The sequence below is a fragment of the Drosophila virilis genome, chromosome X (genome assembly GCF_030788295.1).
Source record: "Drosophila virilis strain 15010-1051.87 chromosome X, Dvir_AGI_RSII-ME, whole genome shotgun sequence".
Classification (NCBI taxonomy): Eukaryota; Metazoa; Arthropoda; class Insecta; order Diptera; family Drosophilidae; genus Drosophila; species Drosophila virilis.
The window spans coordinates 13,379,873-13,407,083 of record NC_091543.1 but is presented as its reverse complement, the minus strand read 5'-3'; the positions used below and the strand labels follow the sequence as shown (position 1 = coordinate 13,407,083).

The 27,211-nt window shown below is 44.5% G+C and overlaps 1 protein-coding gene across 3 annotated transcripts in view; it reads left to right on the top strand.

The window, feature by feature from the left end:
* Nucleotides 1-13,550: 13,550 nt before the first annotated feature.
* The window catches only part of mthl1 (methuselah-like 1), a 31,220-nt gene continuing 17,559 nt past the window's right edge, over nucleotides 13,551-27,211 (top strand). For all 3 annotated transcript variants that reach the window (XM_070211391.1, XM_002059523.4, XM_032440320.2), the window contains exons 1-2: nucleotides 13,551-16,769; nucleotides 22,186-22,469. In XM_070211391.1, coding sequence (XP_070067492.1) covers nucleotides 14,729-16,768 — 2,040 coding nt within the window. In that variant the 5' untranslated portion in view covers nucleotides 13,551-14,728 and the 3' untranslated portion in view covers nucleotide 16,769; nucleotides 22,186-22,469. The remainder of the gene's footprint in view (nucleotides 16,770-22,185; nucleotides 22,470-27,211) is intronic.

Genomic DNA, 27,211 nt, shown 5'->3' with positions numbered 1-27,211 from the left:
GTAGATTGCACTGGGAGATTATTAGTATGCGATATTTATACTCTTGATCGGTAACAGACCTTATCAAAAGCTAAGTCCGTCTGTCCGTCTAATGAAATTTTGCCCTCGTGGAGCATTAGCAATTCGGTGTTACCTGTTCCTCCAAGATTCAGTTGGCCTTTTGTCAACTCAACTCAACTCAACTCTTGTGCTCGTTGTGAATGTTGCTGTTGTTGCCTCCTTTATTTGTCTTCGAGCGCAGCGGGTCGTCCGACCTGATGACCCGCCGTTATCCATTGATAAGCGACTGGCGCCTTGATCCGCGCGATGATCTCTGGAGTTGATATTGGAAATGGAATTGGAAGTGGAAGTGGAACGGGCACTGAAGTTGGTAAATATGGCTAGTTGGTGTTTTGTGGCCCGCAACAAAAACAATGTGTCATTTTAATGTTGTTCAAAATGATTTTTATTGTGGACATTCGCCTCTTCTCTCTTGCCCTTAACCAGGGGCGTTGTCACGGTATTCTGCGGCCCCGCCTCCGCTGCCCGCAGGGTCATAAACATTTATTGGTTACGGCTCATTTGGAGAAGGCACAAAACAAATAAACAGTCGGAACATGAGACATGACAAAAAAAAAAAAAAAACACCTGACGCATGCCAGCCGCATGTAAAGTTGGAACAGTTCGATCGTCCGTCGGTCCGTCGGTCCGATCTTCAGTTCATCCTTTCACTTTTAATGAACTTAATGAACAGCCGCATAAATCATCGTTCGAGAAGCCACAAATGTCGTTAGTTTGTCGCGCTCATTAATGGGCCAGCCCTCTAGGGGGCAGCACGTAGACGCCGCTCTTACCTGGCTGGGACTCTAAACTTGCCTATAGCTGCCACGCCCATATTGCAGTAGCATTAGGCCACGGTTCACGCTCACGACAGCACAACCGCACAACAGGTCGACAACATTGTGAATTGTATGGCTATTAATCTATTGTTATGGGGCATTCGGAAATTAACTTGCCACATCATTTCTTAGATGCTTGGCTCAATTGCCCGAGCCCTGCTCCCGTTGTGAGCCGCAGGTGCAATCAACTTGTTTAATTTTGTTTATACAGAGGCCGAGACGAGGGTTTCCCGCTGAGTGCTTATGTGGGGTCACAGTTAATTATCCCCCTACCTCTCTCTCTGTTTTGAGTAGACATCCAAGTCCTTGAGAGATCTCTGCCTAGCTACGATAACTCTGTTAGCTGTATGCCTATGTTAAAGACTTCCAGTTCTGAGTTAACCTACGGCCTGACAACTCCAAATGAACTCGAGTCAAGAAATTGATATTTTAAGCCACAAGAGCATATGAGTACCCGATAATTTAGACAGCTTCAGCTTTGGATTTCGGCAAGTTGCGATGGAACATATTTGCCAATGTCTTAAGTATTTCTGCTCTATTGTTAAGCTGTTCGAGGCATTATGCTATTTATTGGAACAGCTGTGGCAATAACAACAGCAACGCCCCTCCCGTATGCTCCGGACAAAGTAACAAGAGAGGGCGAGCTTGGGCGAGAGAGAGAGAGAGGTAGCGGAACAAAGGTCTAACAATGGTCCATTGTGGCCATTGAGGCTGCGTCAGAAAAAGTGGCAAATGCGAGTGCACGGCAATTGTTTGAGCCATTCCGCTTATCGGGCTTGTTAATCAGTTTACATCGGGCTCGCTGACTTTGCTCAATGCCTCAAGGCACAGCCCCTGCAGGCCCGCAGACCCTGCTGCCACACTCCCTCTCTGTGTTCCAATGCGATTGCGATGCCGATTGCGATTCTCTACCCTCTGGCCGTACTCGAATTTGAACTTTGGTTTTAAGTTACCATCAAAATGATGTACAGATTTGACACGTGATTAGAAAACATCCAGCTTGACGTAGCGGTACCCTCCGACTCAACCACCCAACGCTCACATTGTATTCCTTAGACAGCATAGGGTGTGCACACCTTGAGGGCGTCCATTAAGCTACCATACTCTATTTTTTAGATATCTCTAAGTTACTTGGCTTGGCATTGAGACTCAGGTGTGCCCATACTTTTTATGCCATTTCAGCACTTGCTGTTCAAGCTCAGCTCTGCGACCTGGCATTCGGGTACGGCCCATATATGGTTGGGCACAATACAGACAAGGCCGCAAGTTGAGTTGTATCGGGGCGTAAAGCGACATGTTCTTGTTCCACTTAACGATACGCCACGCATACCGCACATATACACACACCATGAGGGCTACCGGTAGGGCTACTGCAGCCGGGGTACGGCCAGTGATCCCTGATCCCTGCTCGGGCGCCTGTTACTTTTAACCATGCATTCCAGGCGCAAGCCCATTGGGGCATTGTTATTGTTATTGTTGTTGCATGTAATTGTTTTTGTAGCTCTTGTTGTTTATTTTTTGTTGTGCCCGTGTGTTGTCTCATGTCGTGTTCAGTCGCCGTAATGCCTCGTGTGTGTGTGTGTGTGTGTGTTGTGAATGAGCGTGTACGGGACGAATTTGTTTGTTTTATGGCCGCATAAAATTTAATGCCGCATAAAGTTATCGCCTAACGAGCTCAACAGCCCTTCAGCTCACGTGTGTCGCCCTGTGCGCGCCCAGTTCACCCTGTTGCATCGGGCACCCCTCCCCCCTTGAGCTTACCGCGAAGCGTTTTGCTAGCAATTTTAATTTGCAATGCATTCCCATTGCTGCGCAGCTATTTTCAGGCGCTGCAACTCGACAGTTTTCTTCTCTTGTTTTTATTTTTTGTCTTGTTTTTCTCGATTGGCGTCTTGTAATTTGAGCGTAATTCACGTAAACAGCGAATTCCAATGCTGCGACGCTGCAGATGCCAGCCGCAAGCAGAGGCGTCGCTAGAGGGGGATCGCTTGCTGCAGAACCAGGCAATTTATATACAAATACAACTCTTCGAGAACTTGAGAAAATAATTAAGTTGCAAGAAAAAAACCCTTAAAAACATCGAATCGAAATCGAACTGACAATCCCTTCGCAACTGCATTTGGACGATCGTTAAGGCCCCCCTTTTGCATCGCATTGGTGCATGGGACGCCGCTGGGCGCGTCGCTTGGCCGGGCAGTCAATTTGCTTGACACCTCACGTTCATCAATGGGCAACAGAAGTAGCCGCGTGGCATGTCACTTGTATCCCAGACCAGACCAGATCTCTCAGTCAGTCAGTCAGTCAGTCAGTCGGTTGGTCCAATGGTCCTTCTTGTTGTCCTTGCCGACAAACATATCAATCTGTAGCTGTCAATGTGTGCGTAATTATTCCAGCAATTTGTTGCTGCGCCAATTGCAACTGCATTCAAGCAACTGCCACTGTTTACACGCTTGCTCTGTCTCTCTCTCTCTCTCTCTCTCACCCTCTCTTGTTTCTTGTTTCATAAATAGCTCGAATGGAATTGTTGATATTTATTTTTTATAAAGATTTACTTACTTACTTTGGGCAATGGAAACTCGAAACTCGATCAAATTAAAATCGCACATTTTTTGGCGTTTTCGTAATCGGGAATGCGTCCATTGGATGCAGTTGCTCTCAGTCTCGTATTTCTCGCTCTCATCCTACCCAATTTTGTATTTATTTGGTTTTTGTTGCTGTCGCATGACAAACTGAGCTGCTTTGAGGATCGTCGCTTAAAGTATTTCGAATCATTCTTAATTTTTGTTGTTCTCGTTTTGTTCTGTGCTGAAATGTGTGAAATTTATTGCCAGCAATTTGGTTGCATGTCATTCCAGGCCAATGCGATGCGATGCGATGCGACGCGATGCGCTGCGCTGCCACATTGCAACGTTGCAATAATTAAAAGCGGAAATGCATGCCACATGCGCGGCATAGAGCTTAAGTGGGAGGGGTGGAGGGGGTGGAATAGTGGGAGAGAGGGGCTGGGGGGCATGCCTTATGTATATCATTAGCCGCTAATGGGCTAATCCATCAAATGATGCACTCGCACAAAGTGATCCGATCCCGCTAGCCGGATCGGCATCCAGCATAATAAATGACTCGCAATCAATTTCGGGGGCAGCAAAAATCAATTGGACTGGCGTTGGTTGAGTGTTGCGGCTAATTGATGGATGCGCCCCGTCGCACATATATCAAAATAGCACCTGGTCGATCAAAAAATACAGGTAGCCAGCGGTACAACGCTGCGATCAGGTAGCCCAACAGTTCAGCTAGCAGCCAACTCTCCAAGGTACTCGGCCCAAGGTACTCGGCACGCGCGAGAGTCATTTATCATGCAACCGACTCCCAGCTTCAACTCCAAATCCAAGCTGCGACCCCCGAACCCAAGCCCAAGCCCAAGCCCAAGCCCAAATCCAACTCCGACCCCAACTGAGCGCCCTTGTCTTGTTTTCTTTTTTTTTATTCATTTCTTATTATTATTATTTTTGTGGGCGACTCGTATATTGACATTTTGGCAACGCCCTCGCTGGGAGTCAAACGGGGGTCAGTTCCGGCAAACTGAGCCAAATACATCCAAAGATTCATTCAATTTTCAAGCTGATTTATGCAGATTCGTATGCCCTGTAAATGCCTAATGAATGAAGAGGGTTTCATGAGGCTACTTTCAAGCTTTTAGGCAAATGAATAATTCTTGTGGTCCGCCTGCCCAACTATATGGACTCGGCCATTAAACGATCACACACTTTGATTGTCTGCACAAATTGATAAATTTATAAAAATACACGTTTCTTTGAATGAAAGATGGGGTGAGAGTGGGTTGAATCTACATGCATACAAGCTGTAGAAATCTGCCCCAAACGTAATTACAGGGTATTCCCAAATCAAACATTCACGTCTCACTGCCCTGAAATTCTTGAACAGCAGCTGATGTCTCTTTATGCTATCAAAAACTATAACGGTATCTGAATGCTTTGGGGCGTTGCTAAACACTGAAACGATCCATAAAGATTACGACACACTCGCACACTGTTCAAAAGTTCCCACACAATGAGCATGTTTTGTTTTTAGGCAAATGCTGTGCTGGTGATTTTAATGCCATCTTTATGAGCCTGGCGCCAGCTAGAGAGGGCCCGAGCTGTCTGGAGGCGGGGCATCTACAAGGAGTGAAGTAGAAGAGATCACCTGGCTAGCCATAAAGTTTTTAATTATGTCCCATAAAGTTTGCCGGACACAAGATGAAAACAAAAAAGAAAAAAAAAAAAAACAAACGCACACAAAAATCGAAATTAAGTTGTTTCGAAAGCGATTCGAAAATCGTTAAAACTGGAAACTTTCTGGCTGGCCCGGGCAGGAGGTGTACGAGCTACCAGCTTGGAGATATGTTAGCATAATATGCGCATAAAATCGAGTTCAAAGAATTAACCGCAAATCCTTTGATTTAATTGAATGCGTTTAGAGCAGAAACAATTGATGGCGCGATCAATGTGGAGCATCGCACAGGGTCGCATTCGGCGATCGATTGGAAGGAACAATCGATGGAAATTCAAGCGTGAAAGCGTGTTTTCGGTTAGGAAAAAGGGCTGCCTCAAAGCAGGCGCAGCGCGGGACCCGAGTTCGATTCCAGTGAAACGCGCGCAGAAAACAAAAGCCAAATTCAGAATCAGAATTCCAGCCGCAAGGCTTGTTATCATTTTAATCCGCAGACTGCTGCCTCAACTCGATACACCCTGTACGCTGGGTGGCCAAGAGGGTATATTGGCTTGTCTACCTAAGAAAACCCTCAACTAGACTCCAATACACATGAGTTCGTATCGATTAGAGATGCCAAAACTATATTTTATTAGGTTCATTTGAAATAAGTTTATTGAATAGAAATTATTAAATATATTATATAATATTATTGCTTTCATTTGTAATTGAAGACTCAAAACAGGGTATCCTTAAGTCGTGACGTCATTTTGCAAATGCTTTTATTCCTTTGAATGAAATCTGAAACCAAAAATGCAGCAGCCGCCAGGCACTTGCCTTACCCCAAGCCAGAACCCATCCTCAGGTATTTTTATATATACATATACTATATCATTCCTATACCCTTTCAGAGGGTATTATAGTTTTGTCTTGATGTGTGTCACTTGTAGCTGAACACAGAGCGGACCCCATGGTGGAGATTTAATTCGTGTTCTCGTCGGGACGAAGGTGGGTTCGAATTAGGAAATTAGGGAATGCATTTTGTTGTGGGGAGTAGATGGTTCAGGGTATCTACTAGTCGGGCACTCTCACTTGTTATTTTGTGGACTTTGTTGCATCAAGCGTGACAATACCGCGAAATGCGCTGTCGTCTTCCTTTCCCCCCCTCTCTCTCTCTCTCTCTCTCTCTCTTTCTTTCTTGGCTGCCTTTCTAAGCGAGAATTCAACTTTAGACTTTTTCTTATTATTTAATTTTTTTACTCTTTCTTCTGGCTTATTAATTTTCCAAATATTATCCAAAATGTTAACAAGACAAAGAGAGAGAGAGAGAGAGAGAGAGAAGAGCGTTAACATGGCAACAATCGCCTCCTGCTGCGACATTGAGTTATTGTTATTATGAATTTTAACGACACTCTTCATTTGGTCAATGTCTTGCTTTATGCTGCTGTCCCAGCTGCTGCTGCTTCTTGCTCTGACTTAATATTATTATTATTATTTTTGTTGTTTTTACAACTTTCGTTGTTATTAGCTTTATTGTTATGATCCGTAGCCATAGTTTGTCTATATTAAAGCCAATGCAGAGGCAAAAGAAATGTCAATTATCATTAATCAATGTTAGAATTTAACAATTTCTACTAAACAAATGCTTTTTCTTTAATTCTAATTTCAGAGACTCTTTTCAACACTGGCCGTGCACTACTAGTGTTGATAAACGCTGTTTGTCAACCAGTATCGATGCTTTTCCACAGAAGCCAAGTATCCCCTGCCGTTACCCGTGACTTCTTCTTCTTACTATAAACAAGACCCTTCGCTCCATGTTTGTCATATTTCTGCTAGGCTAAAAACTAGTTAGGTTTTTATATAGGGTTGGGATCTTAGCTATATTTGAATCGTCTCTATGAACTCCCAGAGTTGATGTTTATCATCTATCCCTCTCTCACTCTCCCTCTCTCTCTCTCTCTCTCTCCCTCTCTCTCTCTCTCTCTCTCTCTCTCTCTACCTACTCTTAATAATGCTGATATTCCATCATGCATGCATTATTCCTATGAAATCTCTCGCATTTAACCTGACGCGCTAATTGAGTACAGGTTTGCTAGGTAACTCCGGTATCTCCGGTAATACCGGAACCATCCTCTAACTGTTAAGCGTGTCAAAATGCGCAACCTCATCAGCGTCAACAGTTCCTTTTCTAATCAGAGATTAAAAAGCCGCCCTCATCGAAGCAACGCCCACTGATTGCTTCCTTCCGTACACTTAACGCTTCCTCCTGCCTCTCTCCTCCTCACGCAGGCACTCGTCTACCCGCTGAGTTGCGTAATGTTTGCGTTGTGTCAAAATGCAAAATTCAATTGTTTAGCCCTTTGTCGAGCCGTGGAGTTGGAGGCGGAGGCGGTGGCTGAGCTGGTTGAGAAGTGGAAGTTGCAGTAATTTAGGAAAAATTGACATAAAAATCCATTTGTCAGCCCCTTCAGATTAAAATCAAGGATTTAAAATGTAATTTGATTCATGGTTGAGTCAAGAGCTGGCCGGGAGGAAATGCGATCAAAAGAGCAAAGCGTGACCCCAGAAAAAAAAAAACAACACACAAGCACAGCAGCCGGTGCTCGGAACCGGGCACCGGGTACCGGGTACCGGGTAGCGGGTAGCGGGTAGCGGGTATCCAGGCATGATTGCAAGGACAACACCAATAAATGACAACAAACACACCCCCCCTCGGTTGGAGTGATGGGTTGCCATGGCACATGGACTGGCAACCGGGCACAGGCCGGGGGTTGTTATGGCTAGAGTGATTTTTGGGCAGCAGGATGCGAGGGTGTCCTGCTCGGCGTGCTCAAATCTCCCGAGTGCTATTTTATGCCGAAGTGTGCCAGACACAGACCAACTGCCTCCACCACAGCCCCGTTCCATTTACCAGTTGCTGGCACTGCGACGGCGCCGTTTGGCTTGGTGTTATGGGCGAGAGCTGGTCGGGCGGCCGGTGGCTGGGTTTTTGTGCAACCGGTTGAGTCCATTAATCATTTTCTAATTTGTGGAATGCAGAGTGTGTGGCAGAGTGGAATGCCGCCGGCCCAGGAGGGTCGCTCTCTCACTCTCTCCCTCTCTCTCTCTCTCTCTGCGCGCGGCTGCGTCCCCACGGGCACTGGGTTACAGTTGTCTCCTGCCTTTTCTGCTTCTTCGATTTGTTGTTCTTCTTCTTGTTTTGGTTGCTGCTCTGACACTCGAAATGAAATTTTCACATCTGTAATTTGTTAAGTGCGTTTGTTATTTCCATCGAATTATTTCACTTTTATGGGTTAAGTGCTTTTTGAATTATGTTGCTTCTGTTTCCAACTCGGCACATCCTTGAGGGTTGCCGCGACTGTCGGGCTATTAGGCAACTCTGGCAGGAAATATGCGCAGACAGTTTACTTAAATTAGTTGTCTGGGAATTGGCTGACAAGCAAGACCCCTCCTAGTTCCTCTAACCGCGCCAAGACTTGCTTCACAGGACACTTTCCTCGAATATGGAAATTGGTAGACGAAATTCCGTTCAACTAAATTCCAGGCTTCGGTTAATTAAACACACATTTGAGGACTCTTAACGAAATTAAAATTAGACTATAAAATATGACTTACATTTGAGTAGTTCCTCAATTCGAGAAAGCAATTTCAGGAATAATATTTATTTTAATCAATTTATCCTTTTCTATATTCCATTTTATTATTTCAATATTTCATTTAATAGCTGCATAGTTAATCTCCCGAGGACTGAGTGGAATCTAAAATCATTTGAAAGAGAGCAAAGGTTGGAGTTGAAGATCTAATTAGATACAACGTTTTTTTGCCTTAACTAAGTTTCCTGTGAAGAGAACCGAAGTCAGGTTGCAACTTGGCATAATATCAATTTAATTCAAATTGAACTGAGCTCAACGGATGTCTCACTTTTTAGTGCGCCTTCAGTAGAATTCTGCAAGCAAGTATTCAATGGGAAATTGAAATCTCTGCTGAATGGATTTGTAGCTTAGAGCTGGAATAAATTTGACTTTTAGCCAAATGGACGGAGGTACACAGCTCTGCAGATGTCCTGGCGCTTAGCATAGCTAAAGACACATCTGGAGTATTTTTGATACAACCCCAAGGCGAGTGGCAAGTGGCAAGTGGCAAGTGCCTGGGCAGAGGGACATGAATCCAAACGTTTCCAGCTCATAAATTTCGACACTGAATTTTAAGTTGATTTCGTTTGATTACTTCATTTGCGACAACAAACAGCAACAACAACTAATGGCAAAATTATTGTCATTGATTTTGCGACAAGTGAATAATTTTGAGCATTTGTCTGGCCGGAAGATTGGAAGTTGGCCGTACCCTCGTACAGGACGCACAATTCCCATTGTCGAGGGTGTCATTTGGTAATTGTTACAAGCTGCCGCATATTTGGACAGCCAAGCGACCCACTCAAAACAAACAAATGAGCAACCCCCGTGCACAAAGGACACCCATATGAGATAGACGGACTCAAGGACCAGACAGGATCATAGCCTCAGTAGCCGCTCTTGAGGGCGGCCTGTTTGGCTTGTGTATGGAAACTGGAAATGTCATTAGTTTACAGTTGTCTGATTCCATTTCAATATTGTGATCGATTATGACATTCCCCTCTCTCACCACTTTTCAGGGTTATTCAAGAGACCAACTAGCAAGTAGTTGCTTTCTAGTTGCTTTAGGTTTTATTTTTGTAATTCCGGAGAGTTACAAAGTGTTTGTTTACCTTTCAAATACGCATGACAGCTTTTCCACACTTTTCGGCAAATCCACTTTAGTGGAAATGGGAGTCAAAGTCAAGCTGGGCAAAGTTTCGGCTCGACATTCAGGAACTAGGCTTGGCCGGGTAACACCAGTTAGTCTGCCTATATATTGTCTCGAATTGTTTTATAGAACTAGCAGATACTCTGAAATTGGATAGAAGCACGGCTTAAATCGATAAATATCGATTTTAGCACGACTCCCTTTAAGCACAACTCTAGAAACTCTATTATAAAATCATAATGCATGAGAAGAGCATATGCCCATACTATTTTCAGCTTTGTCTTGGGCCGCATTCGCTTGACTCATAATGAATACACTCACTCAGATATTGCATGGGCATTTTGTGAACTTATGATCTGCCCAAAATGAAATGGGCCCCCCAAATGTAATGCAAGATGTTGCACTCGCCCCCTCTCGAGCTTTTCGAATATGAAAAACCGACGACATCTGCAACTGTTGCTGCTGCTGCTGTTGGGACAAGTGACGCCAGTCGATATGATTTGTGATTTACAACAGGTTTCAATTAACAAAGAGCCACTGCAAGACGCACCCCCCCCCGCCCCCCTCCTCCCGCCGCCACAAAGGCAGACAGATATAAAAATATGCCCTCGCCGAGAGTATATTCATTCCGTTGGGACTTGTGTGACAAAGTCAAGCGAAAAGAAACTTTGCTTATACTGAAGTGAAACTAGAGTTGAAGTGTATTCAAATAGACAAAAGTGTGGCAACGCCGTAGCCTCATCTGGCAACGCCGCATTCTGTGCAAATCAACACAAACAATTCGTTTCGATATGCATATGAACAAATATGTCTATTGACATGATTTTCCTTTTTAAGAAGCTTTCTTCACCAGCTTTCTTCAGTGCTGCCAGATGGGCCATAAATTAACAAAGGTGGCAGCACTGCAAACAGATTCGTCAAACTTTAAGAGTAAATGTTAAAGCGGCTGTCAACTTTAACAGGCACATTTACAAAAAAGTTGCCAGCTTAATGTTATTTAAGCAAATCAAAGAAACATCAACAACTTTTGAGAAGAGTTAGGGTATCAAGGACTTCGGCTATTCGAAATGTTTCTCATTTTTTTGAGAGTTGTTTTTTTTTTGCGTATTTGGAAAATTGAGCAGCTGAGAGGCGTTGACAGGGACATAAATAAAGGTCGGTTAAGTATCAAGTAATGCTAGACGAATAGTTTGAAGTTTGATTTTCGTTGCGAAGAGGGCGCACAACTCACCCGACCGACCGACCGCCCGCCCGCCCGCTCTCTCCACCGCTTGAGCTGTGTAAGAAGAGAAGCCGCTGCACTCCCGAGGGGCAGTTGCAGTTGCAGTTGCCAGTTGCAGTTGCCAGTTGCCAGTTGCCGCTTGCCGAGCGACTAATTGAAGACAAGGCGGCAACGATGCCGGCATAAATTAGACAACAGGCCGAACAACAAGAGTGCCATTAAGTGGATTCCGGTGAGTGGGAAGCGGAGAGAGAGGGAGAGTGTGGAAGGGGGGGGGGGGGCTTGTAGTAGTAGCCTTGCGGAGGCGGGGCATTAGATGAGGGGAGCTGGGGCTAAAAGAGAACCGTCTGATGGATTGTTAAATGTGTATGAAATGTCGCGGCGACATATTTCAATTAAAAATGCGCCAGCGTCGCGATACTTTTCCTATTCCCAGAGCATAGCGTATACCCTGTAAAATGGCTAAGTGGGGCACACACAGCCAGACAAATAAACTAGATATCACTTTTATGCATTCACTTTCAATTCGCTCCAACCACGCTTTCAAATCTCAAAATCTGGAAAATTCTGCGAGTTCCTGTCTTGATTTTTGGTATGCATGCACATTTTTATATTATCCATATATATACAGACTTTCAGGTCAATCAGTTTGTGAACTCCCCAGTTATGTTGGGCGAGCATCTTTTGGAATAATTCCAATTCCTTTTAAGAGCTGTGATATAACAAGCTAGGAAATAAATAAATAATAATAAATAATATCATCTACTTATCGGAGATAGGGGAATGCTAATTCCAGGGTAACTGCTGGTCGCGCATACCCGACTATGCCAACATGTTAATCTTTGGGCTCATTAAATTCAAATGGCATTCCGTAAAGCCAAACATAATCCGCTCATAAACATTTATTTGTTGCTCCGCTTGGCGGCGCTTCACACCGCACCCACACCCCCCCTCCCCCCTCCACCCTCAACCCCCTGAAGCAAAGAACCACCCAACCACCCACTCTTCTCCTTATTTTTTTTTTTGTATAGAGGTGCCCCGTCTACTTCAATGGGCATATTATAAATCACATGCTCTTTTGAAGGATTTACTCGGGCTCAGCTCGCAAGCCCCAACCCCAGCCCCCGCCCAGCCATTTGTCTGGGCACGTGTAGCGCACTTAAGACCGCGCAACGAATGTTATGCAACACTGGCCAATTTGGCAGCGGCTCCTCAGGCCCCACCAGACGACGCTCGCTCAGTCAAAAATCTAATTTCAAGCACCAGAGAGCACCCAAAGCCCAAAATGCAGGTGGATGCTTGGGTGGTTGGGTGGTTGAGTGGTTGGGTGGTTGGGTGGTTGTGGAGACCCATAGGTCGAGCAGCAGGTCCCAAGGCCGTGGTGAATTTGTGACCGTCGCCCGGTTCCACATCGCTTGCTTAACGATTTTAGCTGCTGTCAGAGTTTCTGTTGCTTTGTGCAGTTGATGTCTTAATGCCAGCCACCATCCAGCACAACGCACAGCCCAGCTAAGCCAACCCAGGTCAGCCCTTACCACCCCCCCCCCCCTCTCCCCCCTCCCCACACGCACCGCTACCATACACTTTTAATCAAATGGATTTGTTTCTATTTTCTATACAATTTTCCTGCCGTGCTGCTGCACTCCATCCAAAAATAGACACTCATAGGGCGAGAGTCACGAATCAAACCAACCCCCGATCCACTCCACCGCCAGCTCCTACCCCTCTCGCTTATCCACGCAGCTTCAAGAGTTTCGAGATTTTCGAGAGGTGTCAACGGGGCCTAGGTGCAGCCATAACTCACGATTTTCAACTAGATAAAGATAAAGATAACATGCGGATAAATATATGCAGATATGTAGATATGAAGTTTTCGCCAGGCATTAACAAAATTAAAAAATAAATAAAACAAAAAAAGCAAAAATCAAAGTGCATTAATAAAATATTCAATTTGTAGCATTAAATATTATTTTAATTTTAAGTTTGATTTTATATAAAATTTAATATTAATATGATTTTACGCAACAGCGGTTCAAGTCTATGCTAAACCATAATATAGCAAACTAAAAAGTGTTCAAGTCGGTGCTAACCCTTATTATTAAACTCTACCCATAAATATAGCAAACCGAAGCTCAAATACTGAGAACAGTATGCGCCTAAAAGTATTAGCAGCGCCAACAACCCATAACAAAAGCTTGAAAATATTTAACAATCACCGCCTGAAAGTATGCTATGCCGTTAAAATATTATGTTCAGCCACCTTAGCTAAGTATATAACCATTTTCTATTAAATAACTACACCAGCTGTTAACATGCTAACAGTGCTGTTAGATAACATAAGCGACGCGCCAAGCTATCGATAGCCACAACAGCATGCTGTTAAGCAGTATCGATACCTGAACAGCAGCGCCGCAACAACATTAATGCACGCCTGTTAAGTTAACAGTCCGGCAGTCGGCCTTTTGTATTCGTTCGTTGCAGACGTGCAGCTCCGCGTAAATATTTGTGTGTGTACATTTTTTTTCGAATTATTTTTGCCTGACGCGCTTGATATTCAATTGTGGTTCGTTCAACTGACGCCAAGAGAAAAGTAAAGCGGAAAAAAAAAAGAATTTTAACGTGTTTATATATTAATGATAAACAAAATATAAAAACGGCATTGAGCAGCCACAGCCACAGCACCGAGCAGAAAAGTGAAAAGCAACATTTTCTGCTACGTCTGAGAACCGAAACGAAACACACAACTACAACAACAAGAAGAAGAAGAAGAAGAAAAACAAGACAATTGTAAGACGAAGACGAAAGCGAATAGCTGAAGAGAAGTAGAGAAAAGATCATGCGTGCTTGACGACGACGCTGGCAACGCCACCACATGCATCAGACGAGGGGGGAGAGGGTGACAACAACTAGTGCCAAACACAATGCAAGGCAGACAACGAGAAACGAGCTACAACAACAACAACAACAGCAGCAGCAGCAACAGCAAGCACAGTATTTGTATTTCCACATAATTGACAACGAGCGCCTGCAAACGTGCGCACAAGAAGCCACACAAGAGAGCCAGAAAATTAGACGAAGAAAATAAGACAACGGCAACAACAACAACAACAACGCGACGGCAGAAAAAACCGCTCAGCATTGGCATCTCGAATATGTGTCTGCATGCATGTATTTGTTGTATGTACAAATCTTTGGCGTGTCTTGAAAGCTTTTCTGCATTCAACAAAGCGGCAACAGGCGTCCGTCTATAAGCAAAGCTGTCTGCAGCGCAGCCGCAAAGCTTGATTGAAGTTCGTCTTAATAGCTGGAGCGGAAACAGTGTTGTGTGCGGCAGCAGCAAATGCATTTGTTTTGAGTGTCCACAAAAAAAAATAAAAAACAGTGCTGCGTGCAGCGCACAGGAAGCAATAAGGAGGCTCAAACGAAAACAGTGTTGTGTGCAGCAGCAGCAGCAGTAGCAGTGTTGTGTGCAGCTGCAAATGCTACAAACTTCAGCGTAAATACCAATATATATAAAATATACGTAGAATAAGTCGTATACAGTGTTTTGTGTGGCAATTTGTGTGAGTTTATTTAAAAAGCACTTAACTAAGCGAAGTCTTGCGAAACAAATTAACACCCACACACACACACTAAGATGAATAACTATTGGCTGCTGTTGCTGCTGATCTGCGCAGCAAACGGTCAACAAGAAGAAGAGCTAGTCACAGGCGTTGCAGCAACACCAACGGCAACAACAACAACAACAGCGCCAGCAAGCGCCTCGGGGCGAACGCCGCCGCCGCGCGTTCTCCTGAACAAGTGTTGCCACCAGGGCGAATATTTGAATGGAACGACGCTGGAGTGCATAGCGGGCTCCTCGGAGATGTGGGTGCCGCTGGTGTATCTGAAGCAGCAGCAGCGCTTCTTTGAGCCAAAGGGCGCCAAGCCGCGCTTCATCAAGTTCCAGCCAAATGTGCGGCCCAACTGCCAGGCGCAGCGCCAGCAACAGGAGCTCTTCAGCAGCCGCCAAGCGAACGTGGTGCTCTTTCCCAATGGCACCATGTCGGTGCGGGAGCGTGGCCTGCTCGTCGAGCCAGCCAGCTACTGTGTGGATCAGGATGTGGCCCTCGTCTGCCTGGACAGCGAACCAGCGCCGGCCGCCATGGACAGAGAACGTGCGCCCGGCTCGGCTCCGGCCGGCGATACACTGCAACCAGCCGCAACGACATTGGCGCCGCTGCGCCTGCGCAAATGCTGCGGCAAGTGGGGCAGCTACGACAGCGCCACCAAGGGCTGCACACTGCAAACGGCCGCCGAGCGTGCGGACAGCGGGCAACTGCAGCTGCATCTGGCGCCACAGCTGCTGCCGGGCAGCTACCAGACCAGCTACGGCCTGCCCGAGTGCCTGGGCAATGGCAGCGGCTATGCCATTGCCGGCGACTGGCACGAGGCGACGCTCAATCGCAGCACGGGCGATCTCCGGCTGACCCATACGAATCTGAGTGCCGTGCAGTATTGCCTGGAGCATACGGAGCGGGCGGGCGAGGTGAAAATAATTGCCTGCACCCAGCACTTTGCCGGGGGGCATCACAATGTGCCGTACGGCGGTGTCGAGGGCAGCCTCCAGAAGGCTGTCCTGGACGTGGGCATTCTTATATCGATTGTATTTTTGGCTGCCACGCTGGTCGCTGGTTATATGCTGCCCGCGGTGCATCATGCGCTGCACTGGCGTTGCCAGATCTATTATGTATTCTGCCTGCTGCTGGGCAAGATTCTGCTGGCCATCGAGGAGCTGAGCACGGCCCTGGTGCCCGGCACAGTCAGCTGCCTACTGCTGGCGATCGGTATGCAGTTCTTCTTTCTGTCGGCCTTCTTTTGGCTGAACACGATGTGCTTCAACATTTGGTGGACATTCCGCGACTTTCGTCCCAGCTCGCTGGAACGCAATCAGGAGTCACTGCGTCTCCGGCTCTATTCGGCATACGCCTGGGGCCTGCCGCTTCTCATCTGCGCCATTGCCGCCTGCGTGGACCAGCTGCCGGAAACGGAGACCGCGCTGCTGCGTCCAGGCTTTGGCCAGCTGTACTGCTGGTTCGACAATCGCTCCTTGGCCATATTTGCCTATTTCTACGGGCCCATCGGACTGCTGCTGTGCGCCAACATAGTGCTCTTTATATCGACAACGCATCAGCTGACTTGCGGCCTGTGGAAGCGCGACGATGTCAAGTCAACAACGGAGAAATCGGCGCTGGGCCGCGTCTGCCTGAAGCTGGTCGTCGTCATGGGCGTCACCTGGATCTGGGACATAATCTCGTGGCTGGTCGGCGGCCCACATGATGTCTGGCTGCTGACGGATCTGATCAATGCACTTCAGGGCGTCTTCATATTCATTGTTGTCGGCTGCCAGCCGCAGGTGTGGACCGCCTGCAAGCGCATCTGCTGTCCGCGTCTACGGCACGATATCACCAATACGACCAACGGTGTCCAGCACTCGAGCAGCTCCCAGGGCCTGCCCTCCCTTGCCAATGGCACCGAGTTCACCCAAAACACCTCCATGAACAACACAACGACAACAACAACAGCAACAGCCGCTGTCATGTCGCCAGCCAGCCCCGTTGCAGAGGATGCCCCACAACCTGCAGCCAGTCCGAGCGGCCAGGTTGCCGCAAAGATACCCATGGAGACCATTTGCTAAGGTAGGTGTTAGTCCAATAAACACATACAGTGGTGGTCACATAATTGGGGAAGCTTACACACATTTATCATGTCATCAAAATCGATAAATATCGATTTTTAATTATTGTTATCATTATATTTTTAACATGGACCAAGTTTTAGTTTATTCTCTAAATTTTAATTAAATTGAACAACAATAATTCTTTGTATATAAACGTACTTGCATCGGACGATACGGACACGGGCATTATTACGAATTAAGAACATTGGCAAGAAGCGCTTTCTAATTATTTATGCATTTTCCAACACTGCAAACTAAGCAACTAGCCAGAGTGTCACTAATTACATGGCCAGCACTGTGCGCACACGTTAAGCTGATAAGATTATGTGCTTAAAAAAAAAAAGAAACAGACGCACAGGTAAATCTTGTAATCGAGACACACCCCAAACAAATACACAAACAAATACCCAACCGTAGAGCTGTCAATTACCTCACTTTCTCTCGAGCGCAAACAGAACCTAAAAGAAAACAAAAAAGAAAATCCAAAGAAAATATATCTGCACTTTAACTGAAATTTAGATCTCGTCAGGTTGTACACGCTTTTAAGCATGGAGTTACTCATCGTGCGTCCGTAATAAAATAAAGCAGCTGTACCCAGTTTTATCAGTTGGGTTCTCTAATGGGGTAATACGATCTGGCAAAAGTCTTGCCGCTTGCTGAGAACCCAACAAAAGTCCAGCAAATTAGTCATTAGTCGAAAATGAATCAAGTCTATAATTACAAATAGGAAATATATTAATATGATTTCTTTCAAGAAGCTTCTCTCAATATTTAAGGCCCCACTAGGCCCAGATTCTTATGAAAGACTCGCTGCCCATTTCTAAACACTTTTCATTTGCAATAGATCCCATGCCCGAACACCCCATGTGAACTCAGTCAGGCTTGAAGCTAGACCGAAGAAACTTGCTTCGGATGCTGCTATATTATATAGTATAGGAATAGGAATACTGGCTTACAGATTGAGTTATATATAGAACAACTGATCAGCGGCAGTTCTTTGTGTTGACTAAGCCCATCGAAATTCGCAATGTGTGTTTATTTAATGAGCGTGAACCATTTGGTACGCCCACGAGCCTCAGTAAGTGCTGCCGGCATGCGTGCCCGAGCATGTGACTTTTTCACTGGGTAAAAATCAACGGGAATTACGGTGCATACAAATATGCCCAGAATGAGAAGGGAAATTGGGAATTAAAAGGACATATGTATGCACACTGTGACAACTGTGGGAATTAATCAACACACGCACACGCACACATGTGTGTTGGGTTAGGTTTTTGGTTTTGTAAAATGGGAAAACTTTGCAACACTGCTGGACAAGGCGCCGCGGCGCCTCACGCATGTTATTAACATGTTTACCTTGTTTTTATGTCTGGATTCTTTTGGTTATTTCCGTTTGGCCCAAATGGTTACATTTCACATACCCAGCTCTGTGTCTGGCCCTTTTTGTTGCGCTGTTTAATTGTTTTACGGCCATGCGCCAAGTTTACAATCTAGTCCGCATCTAATTCGGCTGCTTCAACTGTTGCTTTGTTGCGAACCACTTGAAAGTGCCATAAAAAAAAAACAACAACAAATAATGTTAAATGTTTTTCATTGCTTTTCATTGGAAAACACATCGCTGTCGGTCGCCGACGTTGGCCGCTGGCTATTCGGACATTTCCTGTAGATTTCCACATGGCCATAAAATAATCAGCGCAACCCTTGACACACACACAAGCTCTCTCTCTCTCTCTCTCTCTCTCTCTCTCTGTGTGTGTGTGTGTGTGCTTGGCATCCTCTTGAGACCATTTAAATATTACGAATATTGATAGGCAGCCAGTTCGACAAATGGACACACGTTTTACACACTCCGATAAGAAATAAGAAGAATGCCTCTCCTCTGGCCACACTCCGGCTGAGTGTCTCACTGGTCTTATGGCTGACACATTGCACAACAGCCCGAATGTATATAAAAACAACAATGCAACATGTGTGCCCGACTGCCAGATACCCTGCAGCCAGCTATAATTGAAACTATCAAATTCATTCAATTTATTGAGTAAAAAATGAAATTTATTACCATTTTCTCATGACAGCTCTCTACATCTCTCTCTAGTTTTCCCTCTTTCCCACTCTCTCCTTTCCCTCTATTCGTCTCTCTCTATTTTCTCTTTTCTTCTCTTTTTATATTATATATATTTCTCTTTATATATCTCTTTCTCACTCTGTCTTCTCTTCGTTTTTCTCACTTTGTCTCCTCTTCGTCTCTCTCTTTATCGCTCTGTCTCTTTCTCTCACTCTCTGCCTCTGTTCGTCTCTCTTTCTCTCTCACTCTATCTCCTCCTGCGCTTCTTACATACATTTACACAACTTTGTTATACCCCATTTCGCGCAGTTGAACACAGGGTAAAATGCGGAAAAGCACAATGAAATTGAAAATGAAATCGAAATCGAAATCGAAATGAAAATGATGCAAAATTGATTGATTTTTTTTTTTTTTTTTTGTGTTCTGTTGTTTTTGTTGGTTGTTGTTAAACAAATATATGCTATATACATATATATTTGGCTGCGTCACAGCCTGCACAAACAGATGTTGTTGAGCTGCAAGGCCGAGCGATGGGGTGCCGGGTGCGTGGTGCGTGGTGCGTGGTGCGGGGGGGTGCCAAGGGGCATGTCTGGCATGTTTACGAAGCTAATAATCAACGCGCTCCGAAATGACTGCGTGATGTTGTGTGTGTGTTTATTGAGGTGGTTTTACCCGAAACGGTCTCGGTCAACACACACACACACACACACACACACACAGATATAGCAGTAGCTCCGGCTTCAACCTGCCCCATGGGCCATTATCGTCGCTCTCGAGGGTTACGCAAGCAACATTTTGGGCAATGCCAGCGACGACGCATCCAAAAGAAAGAAAAACATAAACAAGCCGGGCTTAAAACTGTGCCGGGTCACAGCCAAGTTAACGACACGCACACACACACACACAAACACACACGTGAATACTTAAGAGCTGTCGAGCACATGTCGCACATTTCGGTCAAGAACTCATTCAACTTCTCGAACAACTCTCAATTAACATGGCTATCACGTAATTCATGAGATTTTTATTGCCTGGAATATCATGTGATATCTCTTAATCGCAGTTCATAATTAAAGGGCTCTATTAAAATAGAATTTCAAAATAACCATGGAAAGATATTCCAGATATTTCATTTGAGAAATCTTTTTCGTGTCGCTCGTTTTCATTTAGCTTAATAATAAACCAATTTTCATACACTTTGCAAAGCAAAGCGAAAAGCCAAAACATACTAGAAATTAGAAATTATTTTCTACAGGTTTTTTTTTCAGTTCAGTTAAATATTATATAGAAATTACTGAGATCAGAAAATGCAAACGTTCTTTTATTCTAGTTTTCTAAAGAAGGAAAATTTTCAATTTTGTCTTGTTTACAATATATTAGCCGACTAAATTGTAGCTGTACCTGAACGCAATTGTGAGTGTCAGTTAACTTTCCAACACTGTTATTTACTGTAATCAAATGTTGTGCAATTGTTTACTATAGAGCGCTGCGGCTACTTGGAATATTTTAATTGTTTGTTTGTGTGTCGCCTTTTGTTGTTGCTGTTGTTTTCTTTGAATGTTTGTAAACAATTACAACACCTTCATTTCCTCATTTCAATCTAAATATTTAGCATTTTACTGTTTACTGAAACAAGCATGACTTCCCCAACACTGGTCCCACTGTGCAGCCGCAAATGCGTGCAATTTACGTGTCTCCCAGCTGCAGCTGCAACTGCAACTGCCACAGCCACAGCCACAGCGACCGCGGCTGCAATTTCTTTTGCGTTTTTGCATAATCCCGGCGCAACGTGTCACCGTCACGCTCAGCAGCCGTGCGGCAGTCGATCCGCAGATGATGTCGATTCACGTTGGAGTTGTGCTCTAAATGAGGTATAACACGGCGGGGGTTGGGGTAGGGGTTAAGAGTAGGGGTCGGTCGCAGGGGAATGGGGCATCTTTCGTCAACTGGTGCGCGCATATCAGCGTCTTTTTAATGCCAAACACACATGTATCTGTCTGAGTGTGTGTGTGTGTTTGTATCTTATAAATACGAATGTATCTTGCGGATACGACAGCGAGTTTCAGTTCGAGCAGCCGGAGTACGTGACTGTATCTTTCAGTACTTTTTGTCAAATTGGCAAATACAGCAAAAATGCGATACTTTCAGCATGCACACAAACACACACACACACACACACGCAGAGACACTCGCACACTCCGTTCATTAATCGAGTTTAGCGGCAATTTTAATTTGTACGCTCTGCAATTTTTCAAGTAATAATTGCAATGTGCCCCATTTACATTTTACGCTCAGCGTTTTAAAAACATTCACAGAGTATATACTTTAATTAATGCATTATAATGTACCCTACACATACACACGCATGTATATACATATGCACACATGAATTCTTCAACTGAAAAACTTAAAGACTTGGCAATATGGTTCGGCTGAGGCTACGCTAGGCCATTTATTATAATCCAGATCAAGCTATAGTATACATACATACATATGTACATATGTGTACATATATATAGGGCATTAAAAGTTCGTTCAAGTCCGTTTTCCGTTTTCAATTTGCGGCTCAGGCGCGTCGTGTAAGTTGTTCTATGTTTCGCAATCGAGGTGGGCTTATAAACATATGGAAGAGTAAAATATATTAACTGTAAAATATTAAAGTGCTTTCTTAAGTTGTTTTTAACACACAGGAAGCCACATTTGCACATAATGTAAGCGCTTAGACAGAAGTTAAAATTCCAGCAAAAAAGGAGAAAGAAAAAGCATGTAAAAGGTTTTTAAGTTCAACATTCCAACTCGGCATCAATAGCCGAGTCGATCTAGCCATGTCCGTCCGTCCATCCGTCCGTATGTATGAACGCAAGGATCTCAGAACCTATAAGAGCTAGAGAAATTTTTGCTCCCAGTACCTGCGCAGATCGAGTTTGTTTCCGATAATCGATAACTTACTCCGTTTTCAAGCAATCGATAAAAACCGATATCGATATTCTGTTTTTTGGGCAATTTTGGTAAATAATAAGAGCTAGAGTCACCAAACTTGACATATAGCTTCTAAAATAGAATGTATATATGCATTTGATGTTGGAAGAAGAGGGTTCAGGGTATCCCCAAGTCGGGAGCTCCCGACTAGAACCTCTTACTTGTTATATATTGGAACGGTTTAGTATTGACAACAGAATTGGACTTGGCATTAGTTAATAATTATTTGCAGTGTTTTTAAAGTTTTCAACTAACTTTTAAAGCAACCCTCGCACAAACTTCAATATGTTTGTAATCATTTGTTGCCCTTTTGTCTCTTCGCATTTTGCAGACAACTGAGACGAGCGACAATGCGAAAGTAAACCGAGTCCTACAACAACAACAACAACAATGGCAATGAAGGCAGCAACAATAATAACAGCAAGCGGCCAGACTTGCGCAATAGCTGTTACAACAACAACAACAATAATAACAACAGCTACAACAACAACAACGAAGACGGCAATAAGCACAACATTCAAGCACGCGCATTGACCGAACGGGCAACAACTGCCCAGGCCCAGGCCCAGCCCAGCCCAGCCCTGCCCGGCCCAGCTGGCCAAGCTTTTTCTTAAAGTAAGTGTATTGATCAAAACTGTAAGTGCGCATGTGTGTGTGTGTGATTTTTAAAATCAGTTTTTAGCCACAGCCGGACAAAGACGAACAAACAACTTACGTAAATACATACATGTATGTATGTATGCATGCATGTACATTGTGTGTGTGTGTGTGTGTGTGTGTGTGTGTGTGTGTGCACTTTTATGTGTATTTAACTTGAGCTTCAACACAAAAGAAATTATTTAATTTGTACAAATAACGGTGTGCAATGTGATATGTGCTGGCAGCAAGATAGGCGGAGAGGGTGAGAGAGAGAGAGAGAGAGAGAGAGAGCGGGGAGAGGAGAGTGTGAGTGTGAGAGCGCAGTGATTGAGAGAAAGAGAGCAAAGGCCTCGCGGCTTGAACGTTTAACATTCTTAATTGAAAAGTCAAAAGCAGTGTTGCAAAACGTGCAGAGCCAGCCGAGTGGGCGGCAAAGGAATGTACATACATATGTATTAAGTAATAACAGAATGGAAGACAAAGCGTTGCCTTTGTTCAAAAAATACTCTTAAATGGCAATTCACAAAGCCTACGCGGGCTACTTAGTAACTAAGTAGCTGCGGGGTTTACTTGTTAACTACTCCCCCCTCGATTTTAAGACCGCCCTCGGTCGTACTAAACTTATCGATGACCTGTTGTATTTGCCTTCAATCTCGTCTTCTCCTAAATACTTGGAAAAGGAGGAGCGAGCCGGTAAAAGGGGGCTGAATCCTACAGCAGCTGAAAACTCTTGGATGGTGTGCAAGTTTTGGTTATTCATCTTATGAAGGAGCGGCATGCTTAACACTGGATCGTGGCTGTTGATGTTTAAAAGTGGCGATCCCGCAATGCCTGTTACTTTGCTTAGGGCTTCGCGTTGGTTCACATACTTAGTGCCGCTGATCATAGCTGAGCGTTCAAAGGTGACGAGATGCGTGCCATTTGTTGATATTTCGGGGCCGTCGTCAGTGCTGATTCGGGCCGGGCTTTCGTTGATGATTATGAAGCCGTCGTCCACGAGTACATTTGGTCTTAGATGACTCGGTTGCGATTGGCAATGGGCTATGCTGCCAGCATGTAGTGTCCGAGCACAAGTGTCATGGTTTGCCGCCTTGCAAAATGTATAATAGGTTGTGGTGCATTCCGAGACTGCTAGGGTATCGTCTTTGCATTTGGCCACGGTGTCATCTTGTAGTTGCAGTACGGTGTGTTGGTGTGCCACAGGAAATGCGATGATCTTCTTACAGATAAACTTAATTCTGGGGTATGCGATTAGTATATGTATATTTTCCGACTGAAAGATCTTAATATTGGATGCTTCCATTAAGCTAACTGTGGGGACATCTATGGTGTGTTCAACTAGAGACTTCAAATCATTATGGCCGAAAGCGGTGGGGTTTACTATGTAAGACTTGGCGAGAGTGATTGTGAGCATTAGGTTTTGAATTTCCGTTATTAACATTATATTCCTCGCCAATAACGCTTCGTACAAATGTGGAGTGTCAACAAAATCATTCCTTTTTGCTTTGATTATTTGATTAATGGTGTCTGTGATGTTGTGACTGATATACTTTTGAATAATCTTTATATTAATTTGGGAGCAGCGAAGGTGCCGCTTCCAATGTTCACAAAGCAACAAAGTGTTACAGTGTGTTCTCTTTAAGTGCTATTGGTACAGTAGATATTCAATATATATGTATACTACATCTCCCTCCTTTTGAAAAATAACGTAATATTATGAAGTTATTTTATAAGTATACTTTGCTTAAAAGAATAATTTTTAATTAACAAAGGAAAATGTTCCTACAATTTTTTTTTTAAATTAAATTTTGTCTAGGTCATTTGCCTGGCTCATATATTTCTTTTTTAAATATTTGTTATGTAATTTATATAGTTTATAAAAACAATTTGCGCACATAATAACAACAATTATTATTAACAGTGTGTGTGCATTAGTTCTAAGTCAATATTATTTGACTCTACTTTATTAATGACACTGGCAGTGGAGTCCACTGACTTAACGTCTACTATTGCCATTTTAGGCGTATATATTTTTAGAGTGTATTTATAACTATTTGTTGTATCTTCACTAAATTTTACGTTAACAAGTTTTTCTACCTATTGGTTTGTATAGCTTCTAATTGAGCGGAGATGGTTCCGCACAATTTTACAAATTTTATTATAATAATGTTAACTGTTGCTCCAGATGTTCAGTTGTCCTCCGCGTCAGCTGGTCGTGCCCGGTTTGGCTACGCTGACGGTCCTTCGTAGGCAAAAGTGGCGGAGTGCCATTCGCGCTGTTGCCTTCAGTGCTGCTGATATCCGTGGCCTATTGGCTCAGGCGGGGCCGGTGCCGGTCTTCGTACTGGTCTTTGGTCCCAAGCATGTGGATTTGCATGCTGGGGCGTATAGTGGTCCAGGGCAGTCGTTCGGGCAGACGTCAGGTTTTTTCGGCAACGGCTTTGGAGATGGTGGTTTTTTCATTAGTTTTTCATTTATAACTTTGATATTTGCTGAGTGAGTTGCGGTATTTGGCTTTCTTTGCTGGAGGCTTTCTTTCAGAAAATCAAGTTCGGCAGTTAATTTTTGTGCCGTTGCCCATGTGGGCGGCGTATTCGTGTATAATAGCCACTTAATGTGTGCTATTCTTTTGTTTATTTTGTTTTTCTGGCCTCCGCGCTTGCCCATTACTCGCACTCTACTCACTCAGACTTTCAGTTTTTTTTTTTCTTTCAATCTCTAAGTCTCCCGCGCTGGCGTAAGGGACGGATTGCCTCTCACACTTGTTGACTGCTGGTCATCACTTGTAACACGATTCATAGTTGTTGTTGTTTTGTATAGTTGTTGTTGTGTGTTTTTTTTTGTTACTGCCGTTGCTGCTGTCCTTCCATGTCCAGGTCTGTTGTGTCCTGTCACGGTCGCCATATAATATAATAGTCCCTGATGAAAAGACGTCAGTCTTCCTTGATGGTTCTTTATTCAATGTTTTTTGGAGTTAGAGCTGTCCACCGTGAAGCAGTGAGCAGCCGTTTTACATACATGGTTTTTAGGCTTATTATATACAACAAGAGAGTCAGAGAGAGTCATGCGCGCACATATGTATACACAGCGACGGTCAAGCGTGAGAACGCTGACTTAGCTATTTGGGCGGTCGTTGCTATCAAGTGCGGATCATATTTCGTCTGCACTTGAATATGCGCAGAGGGCACTTAGCGTTAGGCGCGCTGCGACAAAGTCGCTGCTTATGTTTGCATTCTGTTGGCATAACAACAAAGTGTTGCAGCCTTATTCATATGTATGTATATACATATGTACGCATGCTACAACTCCCCGCGGAGATATGACGTTCCAAAACGACATAACTCCCCGCGGAGATATGACGTTCCAAAACGACATAACTCCGCGCGGAGATATGACGTTCCAAAACGACATAATATCTCGGGTAATAGCTCCGCGCGGAGATATGACGTTCCAAAACGACATAACTCCCCGCGGAGATATGACGTTCCAAAACGACATAACTCCCCGCGGAGATATGACGTTCCAAAACGACATAATATCTCGGGTAATAGCTCCCCGCGGAGATATGACGTTCCAAAACGACATAATATCTCGAGTAATAGCTCCGCGTGGAGATATGACGTTTCAAAACGACATAACTCCTCGCGGAAATATGATGTTCATAAACGACATAACTCCCCGCGGAGATATGACGTTCCAAAACGACATAACTCCGCGCGGAGATATGACGTTCCAAAACGACATAATATCTCGAGTAATAGCTCCGCGTGGAGATATGACGTTCTAAAACGACGTAACTCCCCGCGGAGATATGACGTTCCAAAACGACATAACTCCCCGCGGAGATATGACGTTCCAAAACGACATAATATCTCGGGTAATAGCTCCCCGCGGAGATATGACGTTCCAAAACGACATAATATCTCGCGTAATAGCTCCCCGCGGAGATATGAAGTTCCAAAACGACATAATATCTCGGGTAATAGCTCCGCGTGGAGATATGACGTTCCAAAACGACATAACTCCCCGCGGAGATATGACGTTCCAAAACGACATAACTCCCCGCGGAGATATGACGTTCCAAAACGATATAACTCCCCGCGGAGATATGACGTTCCAAAACGACATAATATCTCGGGTAATAGCTCCCCGCGGAGATATGACGTTCCAAAACGACATAATATCTCGCGTAATAGCTCCCCGCGGAGATATGAAGTTCCAAAACGACATAATATCTCGGGTAATAGCTCCGCGTGGAGATATGACGTTCCAAAACGACATAACTCCCCGCGGATATATGACGTTCCAAAACGACATAATATCTCGGGTAATAGCTCCCCGCGGAGATATGACGTTCCAAAACGACATAATATCTCGGGTAATAGCTCCCCGCGGAGATATGACGTTCCAAAACGACATAACTCCCCGCGGAGATATGTCGTTCCAAAACGACATAACTCCCCGCGGAGATATGACGTTCCAAAACGACATAATATCTCGAGTAATAGCTCCGCGTGGAGATATGACGTTCCAAAACGACGTAACTCCCCGCGGAGATATGACGTTCCAAAACAACATAACTCCCCGCGGAGATATGACGTTCCAAAACGACATAACTCCCCGCGGAGACATGACGTTCCAAAACGACATAATATCTCGGGTAATAAATCCCCGCTGAGATATGACGTTCCAAAACGACATAACTCCCCGCATAGATA